Source organism: Myotis brandtii, unplaced genomic scaffold (assembly GCF_000412655.1).
Source record: "Myotis brandtii unplaced genomic scaffold, ASM41265v1 scaffold46, whole genome shotgun sequence".
NCBI lineage: Eukaryota > Metazoa > Chordata > Mammalia > Chiroptera > Vespertilionidae > Myotis > Myotis brandtii.
In genome coordinates, this window is record NW_005367587.1 from 7,397,450 (window position 1) to 7,411,747 (window position 14,298).

Here is a 14,298-nt window from a genome sequence, read left to right on the forward strand (position 1 = left end):
GGGGGGTTAGGGGCGACCAGGCAGGTAGACAGGTGAGCGATTAGGAGCAGCGGTCCAGGATTGTGAGAGGGATGTATGACTGCTGGTTTAGGCCCGATCCCTGGTATTGGGCCTAAACCGGCAGTCGGACATCCCCTGAGGGGTCCCAGATTGGAGAGGGTGCAGGCTGGGCTAAGGGGACCACCCCCCTGTGGATGAATTTTGTGCACCGGGCCTCTAGTCCTATATAATAAAAGGCTAATATGCAAGTTGTCCCCTTTCGACTGGGAGACCAGGAGTTTGATCACTCACTATGATGTGTGCTGACCACCAGGGGACGGTGCGGAACATGGCGGGCAACCAGCGGTGGTGGCAGGGTGCTGAGGGAGTGGGGGAAGGAGGAGGCAGGAAGGCGGGGAACCTGATCAGCCCTGATCGCTGACCAGGCCTAGGGACCCCACCCATGCACAAATTTTGTGCACCAGGCCTCTAGTTAACACGTTAAGCGCCCAGTCAGTCACCGGTGACTGACACTATACTTTCCATCCGGAAGACAAAATAGGCTGGGCGCTTAACGTGTTAAGATTATAAGCTGCTACTACCCAAGGGGCCATTTGAGTCTCAAGCTGATACAGATCTCTCTCTCTCTCTACTGAATACTATAGTACTTTAGGAGACACTTGCCTCCACTGAATTTGGGACTTTACCCTAAGATATACCACTCTTTCAAGTCTGGTCCAATTAAACCATTTAAACTAGAAAGAGCAAGAGTTAACTATTAAAGTTGGACTCTAAGGATTCTACATGTAACCTTCTAGACTCCTCAAGATATTTCTGACCAAGCAGCTCCAGAGTGTGCTGAAGCCACCCCTATAATTATTTCTGCTTCAAACCTCAACTTTGCCATACTTCTCACATCCCAGAATTTGTCTGCAAGAAGGTATGGGAAATGTATAAGGAATAAAACATCTATTTGTGTCTAATTATGAAACAGAATAATCTTCCAGGAGGCTAGAATTAGCATTCTTAAATGGTAGAGAAAATTTTTCCTTTAATTTATAAGATGCTACCTAGCTAGTACTTACTTGATCTGTTCAGCTGATCCTCCAGAAGTTGCATTTGTAATGGCCCAAGCAGCTTCTTTCCTTGTTCGAAACTCAGCAGTTTGTAATATACTAATGAGGGCTGGGAAAATGTTGCCATCTATCACAGTCTGAAATTAAAGAAAAATTAAATGGGAAGGAAAATTATAAGATTTGTAATGTCTAACCATTATGTGTACACGTGAAACTAATATAAAATATTAAATGTCAACTGCAATTGACAAATAATAAACAAAAATTTATAAAAGTGTTCATGATATGCCCTGGCTGCTGTAGCTCAGTTGGTTGAGCATCATACCATGCACCAAAAAGTCTTGGGTTCAATTTCCAGTAAAGGCACATGCCTGGGTTTTTGGGCTCAAACCACAGTAGGAGGCATGCCTGAGGCAGCCGATCGATATTTCTCTCTCCCACCCTTCTTCCCTCTCTAAAATCAATAAAAACATGTGTTTTTTTAAAAAGTGCTCATAATACTAATTATAACTTTTCATGTGGTTTCACTAATGGCATCCCTCCCCCTGTTAAAAATAAATAGGAAGGAGTTAAGTCCTCATTATCCTTAACCTTTGGGCCATACTTGATATCTATAGCACCCTCTCTGGAGTCTGTGACCTTATAATCTAGTTTTACCTCTGAGTTTTCTCTTTTATTATCCTGTGTTGGTCCACCCACAATAAAAGTTCAATTCTTTGTTCCTCTGCTATTCTCATTTCTCTCATAGCATCCACCCTGACATGTGTGTTGTAACTCTGGTTGTGACTCCCTTCTCACTGGAGCCCCAGCCCAAGATGGCCAACAGCTTACTTTAGATCTACTAACCGCCTCAAACACATCATCTGCCCTCTATACCAGGTTTCCTTTCAAATTTGTCAAATTCACAAAGGCTCTCTTTGTATTTATTTATTCTAAATTCAATCAGTCACCACATCTTTTACATTTTCAATTTAAAGTGCTCTAGGTCCATCCTTTCCTTTCCTTTAGCACTGCCACCATTCTGGTCCAAGCCACCACCTCAATCCAGATTACCAGAAAAGCCTTTAGTTGGACAGAGTACTTTTACTCAGTCCCTCTCACCTACTAACACTAAAGTAGTCTTCCTCAAATTATTTTCTTCATGTTTCTCCTTAGCTCAAGTACCTAAATTGGCTCATATCATTTTCTAATAAAAAAAAAACTTGAGTTCTACATAACAGTCTGGTGCATAGCAAGCAATCAACTGCAGTTAAAATCACCTTGTATGTAAGCTATGAACTGCAATAGCTACCAATGTCAGTCTATGATAGAATTCTGTTAAGGGATGATTAACCTAACCCATGCTTTCCTGGATGAGAACTTTATCTATTATACCAATGAGAGCAGTAAGCAAAGTTTAGCAGAAAGACACTTAATCTTGGTTCTGTCATTTACTCGAGATGCCCTGTAGAAAATAATTTTATTTCTCTGAGTCTCAGTTTCATCTATAAACAAGAATGCTGGATTAGACGACCTCTACAATTCCACTCAGCTCAAAATCTCCTAAGTTGTTTTTCAACCCATTGTTCCAGCCTTTCTCATGGCCTATGTTGGACCATTTGGACCACTGCTAATCTTCCACTTGGGTTATTCTCCCAACCACCAGGGGGCGTGCATGGAACATGGTGGGTGTTGGCCGCAGCGGGATGGTGGAGCAGGGGCGCCAGACCAAGGCGGGGTGCCGGTCACTGTCACTGGGGTGAGCCTCTGGTGGTTACTGAAAATTCTTTGTTTCTGTGCGCCGTGGTCCTGCCCGGTGCTCGCACCTGCTGCCAGTGCCGGCCCCACTCAGCACCAGCCTGATCGCTCGGCGCCATCAGTGGTGCCAGCAGCAGCTGCTGGCCCCAATTGCCCCTCAGGGCTTCTCCATCTCCCCCTGCTCCTGAGGGGCGATCGGTGCCAGCAGCCAGCGCCGGAGCTGCCGCTCGCACCTGCTGCCAGCCCTGATTGCCCCACTGCTGGCACCAGCCCCAATCGCTCTGCGCTGTCAGCGGGTGCGAGCTGGGACGGTTCTGTCAGTGTGTGGGAGCAGCGGCAGCAGGAACGGGGCTGCTGGCAGACAGGGGACAGGGGACTGCGGTGGGAGGGCCAACACCCACCCCTGTGCCCACAGCAGCATTGCAGCCCACAGTTCCTTGGAAGGTGCACAAATTCGTGCACTGGGCCCCTAGTGTAAGAATAAAAGGACAGATAATCAGCTAGAGAAAAATAGGTCCCCAAAGGTTCATGAAAAATTAAGGCAATCTAATGCATGAGGTCCAACAGAAAATAAGTATTTTACTTGGCAAGAGTGAAGTTAACCTGCTTAGCATAAAGTCCAACAAAACTGCAAGAATACAAGACACTATTACACTATCTTGGAAAATCATCAAATATTAAAGGCAAAGGGAAATACCAAGGCCCAAGTGTAAGTTCAAAAGACTTTTCTTCTTCAAAGTAGGGTTTTTAAAAAAGTAAGATGCAGACTGACCAAATAAGAGAACAATGTTGGGAGTAAGTGGCCTCCAAGGCAATAGAAAAAATATAGACTTTAAAGACTGACAGAAAAAAAAAATCTTATTTATCCATAAAAATATGCAAAAAAATACAGATGCTATATATGAAATTACCTGGATCTGGGCCCTATTTCCTGCTGTGATATTAGATATTGTCCAACATGCTTCCTTTTTGATAGATTCCTTAGGGCTACTCAGCAAATGCAATAAACTCTGCAGAGCAGAGCAATTCAAAATTACCTAAAATGAGAAGTTTGAAAATTTTACTTATTGATGCAAACAAATATAAGTAAATCTTTAACTCAAAAACTTTATTTTAGGAAAAAGGCAAAGAAATAACTTAATGTTTCCCCTTGAAATTTTAGAAACAAGTAACTTTATATATGTAAAAAAGTATTCACTGCTAGTAAGAATTAGTTTCTAAGATCATCAAAGCAGTTTCATTGTACACATTGTCAACTACTAAAACCATACTTAAGTAAGATATAATAATGTCTTAGTTACTTTCCTATCCCTACAGCATATTAAAATGCCTTTGAATGGGTACTGTATCAAGCGGTCAAAAATTAAGAAGTGGTCTCAGAATTTTAAGTCCTCTGATAACCCTCTAATTGGCAGTCAATGAACCAATACATACTTAATGAAGCACTATAAGATACAAAGATAAAAAGAGTATGTCCCCAGCTACCAAACAGCTTACAAGGGTGAGGGAGATAAGAAATGAAGGAGAGCTACTCTACCAAAACTAAAATCATAAAGTTGTCATGATTAAAATAATAGGTGGCTGGCTCAAGAATCAATCACTGAAAAACAGAATAGATAACAAGTCCAAAAGCAAATGCAGATATTTATAAAGAATTAAGTATATAATAAAGTTAATCCTTTCTTCCCACTGGTGGTCTTATTTAATAGTTGGTACTAGAATAAAGGAGTTGAAAGTATTTCTTAAAAAATCAGTTCTTAACCCTAGTTATAAAAATAAATTTTGCAGCTGGTTTAATGAATATAAAAGAGAAATCATAAAACAGAAGAAAATCTCAGTAAATAGCTGGTTTGGGATAGTGAAGAACTTTTCAAGCATAAAAACAATGAAAAAGTAGGAAAATGCAACAGATAAGAGGGTTGCTATCTTTAATATGTAAATTGGTGAGAAACTAAAATTTTGATAGAAAATTATCTCACAAGTAATGACAGAAATGCAAATTAAAAGGAAGTCTTTTTTGCCTGTTAAATTAATGTAGCTCAAACAAATACAACCTTTCTAAATAACAGTATAAAAGATGTCACAAAGCAACTTTTAAAACATCCAAATACGTGGTCTGTAAAATAAACACATCAGAAGTTAAACATAATACTTGGGGAAGAGTTGTCAGAAAAAGACTTCATAGGGAGTAAGGGTAAGATTTCAAAAGCAGAGAAAGGACCCCCAAAGGTAGGTTAAAAATGAGAAAATGAGCTATTTCTCCACAGTCGAGGTGAATGCGTTAGCTTCTCCTTCACCATGTCTTCTGACAAGACTTTCAGGTTCAAGAAGTTCCTGGCCAAGAAATAAAAGCACAACCGCCCCATTCCCCAACGGATTCAGATGAAAACTGGTAATAAAATGAGGTACAACTCGAAGAAGAGACATTGGAGAAGAACCAAACTGGGTCTATGAGGAATCACACATGAGAGATGACTCACATATTTATGCTGTACCCAGGTTTCCTACATCTTTAAATGATTGAAAAGATCGCTACTGTCTGGACAGTTGGGGCATTTTAATTGAAAAGTTAATGGACTCATGATTTTGCTCTGCTGATTTTTTTATTTCTGCAGTAGTCGGTTGGTTCAATAATAAATGTTTGAGACCTTTAAAAAAAAAAGAAACTGAGAAAATGCACGCTGACCCAGGAACCAGGTCAGTTTCGATTCCCAGTCAGGCACATGGCTGGGTTGCAGGCTTGATCCCCAGTAGGGGGTATGCAGAGGGCAGCCAATTCATGATTCTCATCACTGATGTTTCTATCTCCCTCTCTCTTCCTCTCTCTTAAATCAATAAAAACATATTTAAAAAAAAATGAGAAAATGCTGAGATCGGCTACCACAAGTACCAAAATAAGAAAATAGACCAAAATTAACAGTAGGCCAAAAAGAAAAATGAGACTAAAATTCTGAAGTACAAATTCCTTAAAGTCTTTCAAAGTTCTTTATCTCATAGGCCGGTGGTCGGCAAACTGCGGCTCGCGAGCCACATGCGGCTCTTTGGCCCCTTGAGTGTGGCTCTTCCACAAAATACCACATGCGGGCGTGCACATACAGTGCGATTGGAACTTCGTGGCCCATGCGCAGAAGTCGGTATTTTGTGGAAGAGCCACACTCAAGGGGCCAAAGAGCTGCATGTGGCTCGCGAGCTGCAGTTTGCTGACCACTGTCATAGGCATTAAAGGAGCTTGTTGGTTTTTTTTTTTTAAGTTTCCCTGTAGTTTATTTTTTTAAAAAATATATCTTTGTTGATTTCAGAGAGGAAGGAAGAGAGATAGAAACATCAATGATGAGAGAAAATCATTGATTGGCTGCCTCCTGCATGTTCCCTCCTAGGGATTGAGCCGGCAACCCAGGCATGTGCCCTTGACCAGAATCGAACCTGGGACCCTTCAGTCCGCAGGCTGACGCTCTATCCCCTGAGCCAACACAGCTAGGGTGAAGCTTGTTTCTAAGAGGAAAATAAATAATGTGAACAAGGTTATTTTAAGAAAGGTTAAGCTGTTATTAGAATAAACTGAGGGGGATAAATGCTTGGGAGAGTAGGAAGATAAATCAGGTGGGTACAGCAACAACCTTTGTGTAAAAAAATAAAGGAAACCAAAATAAGATGATAGGACGTGGATCTGGCAACATTAAGATAACAGTAAGAATCAACAAGACCTGGTGACCTACTATACAAAGTGTGAGAGATATGGAGACATCAAATATGACTGCAAAGTTTCAAGTGTGGATGAAGAGTTGTATCTTTAATTGCAATGGAAAAAATCAAGATTTGGAACATGCTTTGTGGGAAAAGAACATACATTGTAAGAGACAAATGTGAGACATGCAAGCAGAAATATCTAACAGGCTACTGGATATATGGGACTGAAACTTAAGTCAGAATTAGATGTATAGATTCAGAACTTCATTCAATAAATATTTTTTTTAGTTCCTACACATTGTGTCAGGAACTATTAGATTACAGAGACATAAAAATGAACAAGATTGACACAGATTCCCCTCTAGAAGCTTATAATCAGTGATTAAACAGCTATAATACAGTGGTAATTACTTATAACACAGTGTGATAAGTGCCATGATGGATGAAACAAAGAAGGAGCAGTTAACTTAAGAGTATGACAGCAAACAAGGCTTCTCAGAGAAAACAGTGTTTTGTCATAACAAGACCTGAAGATGAGAAGACAGGGCAGAGTGTGGATACATGTGAGGTAGTGATCAAAGCAGGAATGGGGGGTAGAGATATATTCCATGCAGAAGGAAGAAAGCATGTGTTAAGGCTCAGAGCTGAGTGTGATCATAGCGGAAAAAAAAACAGCAAGAGTATATAAAATTTGATGTGGGAATGGGAACATAGAAACTTAGCAAATACACTGAAACGGTTACAAATACACAAAGTACAAAGGACAATATACTTGAAAGCCTCCTTTCCATTCCAGTATCCCAGACATCCAGTTCTCTACAGACAACCAATATTATTAGTTTCCTATGTATCCTTCCAGAGAAATTTTATGCAAACATAATAAAACATATAGTATATTGAGTATACTGGTTTTTTTCCCCCTTTCCTCGCTATGCCCCTTTTTACACATTATTCTGCCCCTTGGTTTGTTTGGTTGGTTTTTTGTTTTGTTTTTTGAGTGTTTAATTCAAACCTATATTTGCAGTTTCTGAAATGTTGACCCACAGACCACTTTCTATTGTTACACATGTGTATCAATGAAAACAAAGGCAGAGAATCAATGACATCTCCACACACACACACACACACACACAAGGCTCCTTTTATAACATTCTTTAAAAATATACATTGTAGCCTAGCTGGTTTGGCTCAGTGGATAGAGCTGTTGGCCTGTGGACTGAAGGGTCTCATGTTCGATTCCAGTCAAAGGCATATGCCTGGGTTGTGGGCTCGATCCCCAGTAGGGGACGTGCAGGAGGCAGCCAATCAATGATTCTCTCTCATCATTGATGTTTCTATCTCTCTCTCCCTCTCCCTTCCTCTCTGAAATCAAGAAATATATTTTTAAAGTAAATAATATATATATACACATATATATATATATACACACATACATACATATACACACACACACACACACACACACATTATACAGTCTTTGCACCTCACCAAAGGTGGCGATGTAACAAATATACTAGCTTAGTTCTACTCACTGTTTAGCAAGGTCCACTACCTACCTGTTATAAACCCTTTCCTTTCTGGATTTCTCCAGGGCTTTGTCTGTGGTTTTCTCATTCTCCCCTTGACATTTGGGACAATACACTTGCTCTGTGGTTTATGATTCAGTCCTACACAGGGGAAGTGGAACTGTTCACTGGGGCATTCATCAATCATTTCTCCATAGAAGAACTTTTTGCACAGAGAGTAAGTGGGCTAGTCTGGTTGAATGGGAAGGTCTATAGGGTATACTTCCCTCTCTGCTTTGGCCTTGAAGCATTTCTTCTCTTGGAGGCCTCTGCTTTCTTCTCTTGGGCGTTCTTTTTTTTTTTTTAATATATTTTATTGATTTTTTACACAGAGGAAGGGAGAGGGATAGAGAGTCAGAAACATCGATGAGAGAGAAACACCGATCGATCAGCTGCCTCCTGCACACTCCCAACTGGGGATGTGCCCGCAACCAAGGCACATGCCCTTGACCGGAATCGAACCTGGGACCCTTAGGTCCACAGGCCGACGCTCTATCCACTGAGCCAAACCGGCCAGGGCATCCTTGGGTGTTCTTGAGGTGATGTTATCATGGTCATGATTATTAACTGCATTCTCCTGATTCTCATTGTCCTGCTGCCAGGACCTCTTATTATTGAACTTTTCTGCCTGTGTGATTGTCTCATTCTTATACTTATCCTGGCTGGCTTTGCCACTGTGGCCAGTGGAGTCACTGACCTTTTGGTGTGCCTCAAAGGGTTCCATGTGACTGCCCACCTGCCTGGTCCAGTTCTCCACCATTCTACCATCTGATTCATAATCTAGATCAGCAGTCTCAACCTGTGGGTCGCGACCCCTTTGGCGGTCGAAAGACCCTTTCACAGGGGTCGCCTAAGACGATCCTGCATATCAGATATTTACATTATGATTCATAACAGTAGGAAATTACAGTTTTGAAGTAGCAACGAAAATAATTTTATGGTTGGGTCACCACATGAGGAACTGTATTTAAAGGGCCAGAAGATTGAGAACCACTGATCTAGATCTTCTTGAATCAGGGCTCTCTGAATGCAGTGCAGCATTTTCCTCTTCTGGATTCTGTCTGTCTCCCATTTAGACTTCTAATAATACTGATCTATTTCCTTGAGAATTTGCTTCCCCTTCTCCTCAAGGCCTCTGGATCGGGGGCCAAGACAGGGGGCTTGAGCTGTATCCTGAGCCAGCAGCTTGGCTAACAAGCCACTCCCTTGGCACTGAGGCACTGCCATTGCTCCACAGCCACCTTGTTTTTCTTTATAAACAATACTAGAGGCCCGATGCACAAAATTCGTGCAAGGGGCCTGGCCCCTTCCCCCAGTGGTGGCTGCCTCTGCCTTGGCCCCCGCCGCTGTGGCTTCATCCAGAAGGTCATCTGGTCTACTTAGCATATTATGCTTTTATTATTATAGTAACCTGGAGAGCTTTCTATATCAATGATTAAAAGCCCCTTCCTTCTGTTGCATACATTCTATTATATAGTTACCAGATTTTATTTTAACTTTTAAATATGTTTTTATTATTGATTTTAGAGAGAGAGTAAGGGATAGAGATAGAAACATTGATGAGAGAAGAAACATCGATTGGCTGTCTCCTGCATGCCTCCCACCAGGAATCTAGCCAGCAACCCAGGCATGTGCCCTTAATAGGAACTGAACTGGAGATCTCCTGGTTCATGGGTCAACGTTCAACCACTGAGCCACTCCAGCCCTGCGATACAGCTGCCAGATTTTAAATTATCTTAAACATCATTGAAGGACAATAGAGGGCCATAAAAAGATTGTAAGTAAAAGATACATGATCAAATTTGTGTTTTACAAGCATCCTTCTGGTAACATGGGAATGGTACAATAAATGTCTGAACTAAGCATTACAAGAGATAAGTAGAGATGGAATAACAGAGTTAAGAGACTGATGAGAGTAGGGAAGAAGAATCAAACTGATGTCCAGGTTTTTGCCTCAGGTAACTGTCGGTGCCATTCACTGAAACGGGGAACATAAATAAGCAGAGGCCTAAATATAAGGGAAAACAATGAGTTCCTTAGTGGATAGAATAAATTTAAAGAACATATGAGAGTTTGAAGACACCTCTGAGAACAAACTCAATCTTCCTTAATTTTAAAGATTAGAAAAGTAAAGACATTAAATGTCTGTTGAAAGTAAATGGTGGTTAAGAAAAAGCAAGGTAAGGCTAAAACCTAATCTTCAAAGTGATGGCTGAATTTATAAAAAGATCAGTGAATGAGGTTGAAGGATTATCTCCTGGAGAATTCCCACAAAAAAGAAGAAACAGAAAAAAGAGCTCACTAAAGGGAAATAATCAATGAGGCAGGAGACCAAAATACTTCAACACCACAACAGCTTAAAAAGATAATTTAAAGATGACAGCAATGTGCCAATGTACCTGAGAGATCAAGAAAGAAAATGGCTAGCCAATCCACTGTGAGTAATGGATCTGGATATAGAAGTTGAATGGAGTGACATGAGTAGCTAGGAGGGAAGAATCCTCCTGACACAGGAGACTTACTGACCATGTACAAAGAAGAAAATTATCAGAGATGATGAGATAAAGATGACAGAAATAGAGAAAAGATGCTACTGAAAGCTTCATATGCTCACAAGACCATTTCAAGTAGGAGTAGTAGGAAAGAAACCTGCCTGACCAAAGGTTAAGTTAAATCACAGGGGACCCAAAATTTCTACAAGCACCACGTCAAAACAGAGATAACGAAGGTAGTGAAAGTAGTTGCCTAATTTTTTGTTTGTTTTACTTGCCTAATTTTTAACAAACATTAATGAAACAAAGTATTAATTTTCTCCAATAATATGGAATTTAATAGTATAATACAAACTTAATCATGGAGTTCAATGTACTATTTTTGAAGGAAAAAAACAGTTGTCACATATTCATACCTGTGTCTGAATATCATCCCCTGTGACAATGTTTCCCACGGCCCGCAAAGCAGGAGAAACCACTTTGTAATCATTATGCCTGCAATCATAAAAAGAAATGTTATTTCTAACAATTCTATCCTTAGTTTCTTTTCCTTAGGGCTGAAATACAAACTAAGTAACATGTGATAGAAAGGTACTGATGGTGGTTATTAAGGGAACCCTATCATGATGACAGAATGTTTGCTGTCCCCTAGAAAAGCTGATTCTCCATTTATTTAGTATTTTTGGATAAGAAACTACAAATCTTTCCTAATAATATTTCCCAGGTATCCCATCACTGGGAATCGAAGTTTTCCCTCTCATTGTTTGTCATAGTCTTCATTTCCTCTCTACACCACTCCTGACATACCCTTCCACACAAGCTTTATATATCTGAAAACAAATATTAAATCTTTATTTAAGGCTAAGTTAATATCCTTTAATTTTCCTTCAAAATCATATTTTTTTCTCCCTTTTAATAAGATTGATCACTCTTCTCAAAACTATGACAGTTCCTTCATTTAAGATTGGATGATTAAAAAGAAATGGTTAAGATACATATGTAATCTAATGACTAAAGAGTACAATTGATTACTTCCCAGATTTTAAATGCTGTACTTCTGACCCCTGGAGCATCAGATTGCTTTTAATTCACAATAGCATTTTGCTGCTGATCTGCACCCACTCTGCAACCAGCTATAATCCCAGAGTTTGGCATTGTGTACATTACACTGATCTAATTCATTTCATGTGTCATGTTTGGAGCAGTGTCTCCTTGCATCAACTTTGTACTTACTTGAATTAAAATTTCATGCGGCTTATAATTGTATATTATTTCCCCATTATTTTATCACTCTAACTTTTTTCTTTATTATCTAAAAATTTGAGTAATACAGTCTTTATTTATGTTGTCAGTAAATCTTCCACTCCATAACTCAAAGGCATCACAAAGAGATTTAGCAAATTAAAATTCAAAGGATGACACCAGTCTAGAATAAGCTCTAAAGCAGACAGAAAGATAAGGAATGACTATTTTTAGTGGCAATTTGCCTTTCACTATCCAGTGAACATGAGCTGAAATTACATACATCAGTTTATTAAATGTTCCTGAAGGAATGCTAACAGCAGAAAAGTGAGAGGTTCTTTATAAGTCTCAAAACAAACAAACAAACAAACAAACTTGACATCAATATAAACAATTACAAAAGACAGAAGCCCAAAGCACAATAAGTCAATGAATATTTGAGTTCAGCAATTAATGTTGGGACAGAAAAAAAGCAGATACACTTTCTTCAAGATAACTTACATCAGCAACTCCACAAGTCTTCTACACACCCCTGCATCAATAACTGCTTGAATTTTATCATTAGGTCCATCAGATAGATACGAGAGGGCCCAGCAGGCATCAGCCAGTACATCAGTGTCACTGACAAATAGCAACCAGGAAAGCACATTCAGACAGGGAGAAACCTGCAAAGGGAGGCTGGTATGATTATAAAATTCACAGAATAAAACGAAGAAGTGAGGTGAGAAACTCCAGAAAGCAACCAGACACACACTTGTTGACTTCTGGAGTGACTAGCAGTACTTCTAGAGATGGAGTAGTAAGTGGTCAAGTGGCATGTCCATCTTTGGAAAGCTGTCGGTGGCCTTGTAGTTTACTTTAATGAGGCAGTGAGAGCCCAAGGAAAATAATTTCAGAGAGCAAAGTTTAATATACACCAATTCTGAGAGATTCCTTGTCAAAACACACTCATTGCAGACCAAAGAGGTAAAGGAACTTCCACAAGTGTTAAGATAGGAAATTCTGTATTTTAGATACTTTATGAACAAAAAATGCCAGGTTTAAGGATTAATTCAGAGCTTTTTACAGGCAGTGAAAACTTATCCCAAATTAAAACAAAAATAAACAAAAAAAACCCATTTCTCTAGAAACAGATACTTTTTTGATAAAACTTAGTGTTAGAATTTTATTATTTCTTTCCTTTCATACTAATATTGGTTGCTCACTCTTTTAATTGTAATTTTTCTGCCAATTTCCCACAAGTATAATCCTTACCTTTGCAAATTCTGGAGGTGGACTTTTCCCTCTACAGAGATTAGACAAAGCCCACACAGCATTCCGGGTCATAGTCAGGCGGTTTTGCTTTGAAAATAACCTATAAGTATGATGATACAATGGTAAACAATATAATGAATATTAATTTTGTGATGGCATAATATAAATACTAAACCATTTTTTCCAGACCTATAGCTTAATTCTAACCAAATAATTCAGAATTTTGGGACTGGAATTTCTTCAGAAACCTGAAGAAATTATCTGAATAAGTCAGTAAATGTCTAGACAACAACAACAAAAATCAAAGAAAAATCCAAAATGATTTCCAAAGATGCATTAGCATTCTGAAGAACATCCCATATTTTTATTACTTAAAGAAAAAGAAACTTACTGCAAAAGAGGGGGAAGAATGTTGCAGTCTAAGACATAGTCCCTGCACATGGTACTATCTCCAGCAATGTTGCCAAGAGCCCAGACTGCCTGTGAAAAATCATTCATTAATGACAGGTTGTATATTTTTATTCTCTTATAATTCTTTTTTTAAAAGTCAACAAATCACAGTAACTCTACAAAATTATACTGTAGTTAATCTACATATATTATACATCAAGGAGTCAGATGAAATAGTTGTGGAATTGGGGAAAGAAGATCAATCTACACTAATAAAAGAGAAACATGCAAATTGGTGTCACTCCACTACACCCACCAGCCAATCAGAGCAACTATGCAAATTAGCCCAACAAAGATGGTGGTTAATTTGCATACACAGGCACAGAGCGAAGACTGAAGGCTCCAGCCAGAGCGAAGACTGAAGAGGCTTGGCTTCTCCGCTGTAGCCGGACCAAAGGCCTGGGTCCTGGGTGCCGGAGGAAAACCAGTGCCGGCAGCCAGGGGAAGGAAGGCCTATTGCACGAATCTTTGTGCAACGGGCTTCTAGTAATATTATGAAAGTGTGCATGTGAACACTCAAGGTGGTAAACTTTGTAAAGAAAGGAAACAGTTCTTACATGTATTCTTTACCTTTCAGGAACCCACCCCTAAGTAACATTCCACACAGCTCTTGGTATAGAGCAGTGATGTCTATGGCTTACTCAGCTGGTCAAAAATGTATTTTAAGCTTGCTTGCAAAAGAAAACAGTAAACCAAAATTTAAGAACAACCAAAATACAGAAAACTTTTGGACAGGTGATGGATATATCAACTTTCTTGATTATCATAATGGTTTCATGGATATATACACACACACACACACACACATATATATAT

At 39.5% G+C, this 14,298-nt stretch overlaps 1 protein-coding gene and 1 pseudogene across 1 annotated transcript in view; one reads left to right on the top strand and one right to left on the bottom strand.

Annotated features, from left to right (window-relative positions):
• KPNA1 (karyopherin alpha 1 (importin alpha 5)) overlaps window positions 1-14,298 on the bottom strand; it is a 58,300-nt gene that overhangs the window by 10,092 nt on the left and 33,910 nt on the right. The window contains exons 6-11 of the mRNA XM_014547000.1: window positions 13,424-13,512; window positions 13,033-13,132; window positions 12,280-12,443; window positions 10,953-11,031; window positions 3,704-3,829; window positions 1,065-1,192 (exon numbers count right to left, since the gene is read on the bottom strand). Coding sequence (XP_014402486.1) covers window positions 1,065-1,192; window positions 3,704-3,829; window positions 10,953-11,031; window positions 12,280-12,443; window positions 13,033-13,132; window positions 13,424-13,512 — 686 coding nt within the window. The remainder of the gene's footprint in view (window positions 1-1,064; window positions 1,193-3,703; window positions 3,830-10,952; window positions 11,032-12,279; window positions 12,444-13,032; window positions 13,133-13,423; window positions 13,513-14,298) is intronic.
• Window positions 4,993-5,467, top strand: LOC106727656 (annotated as a pseudogene).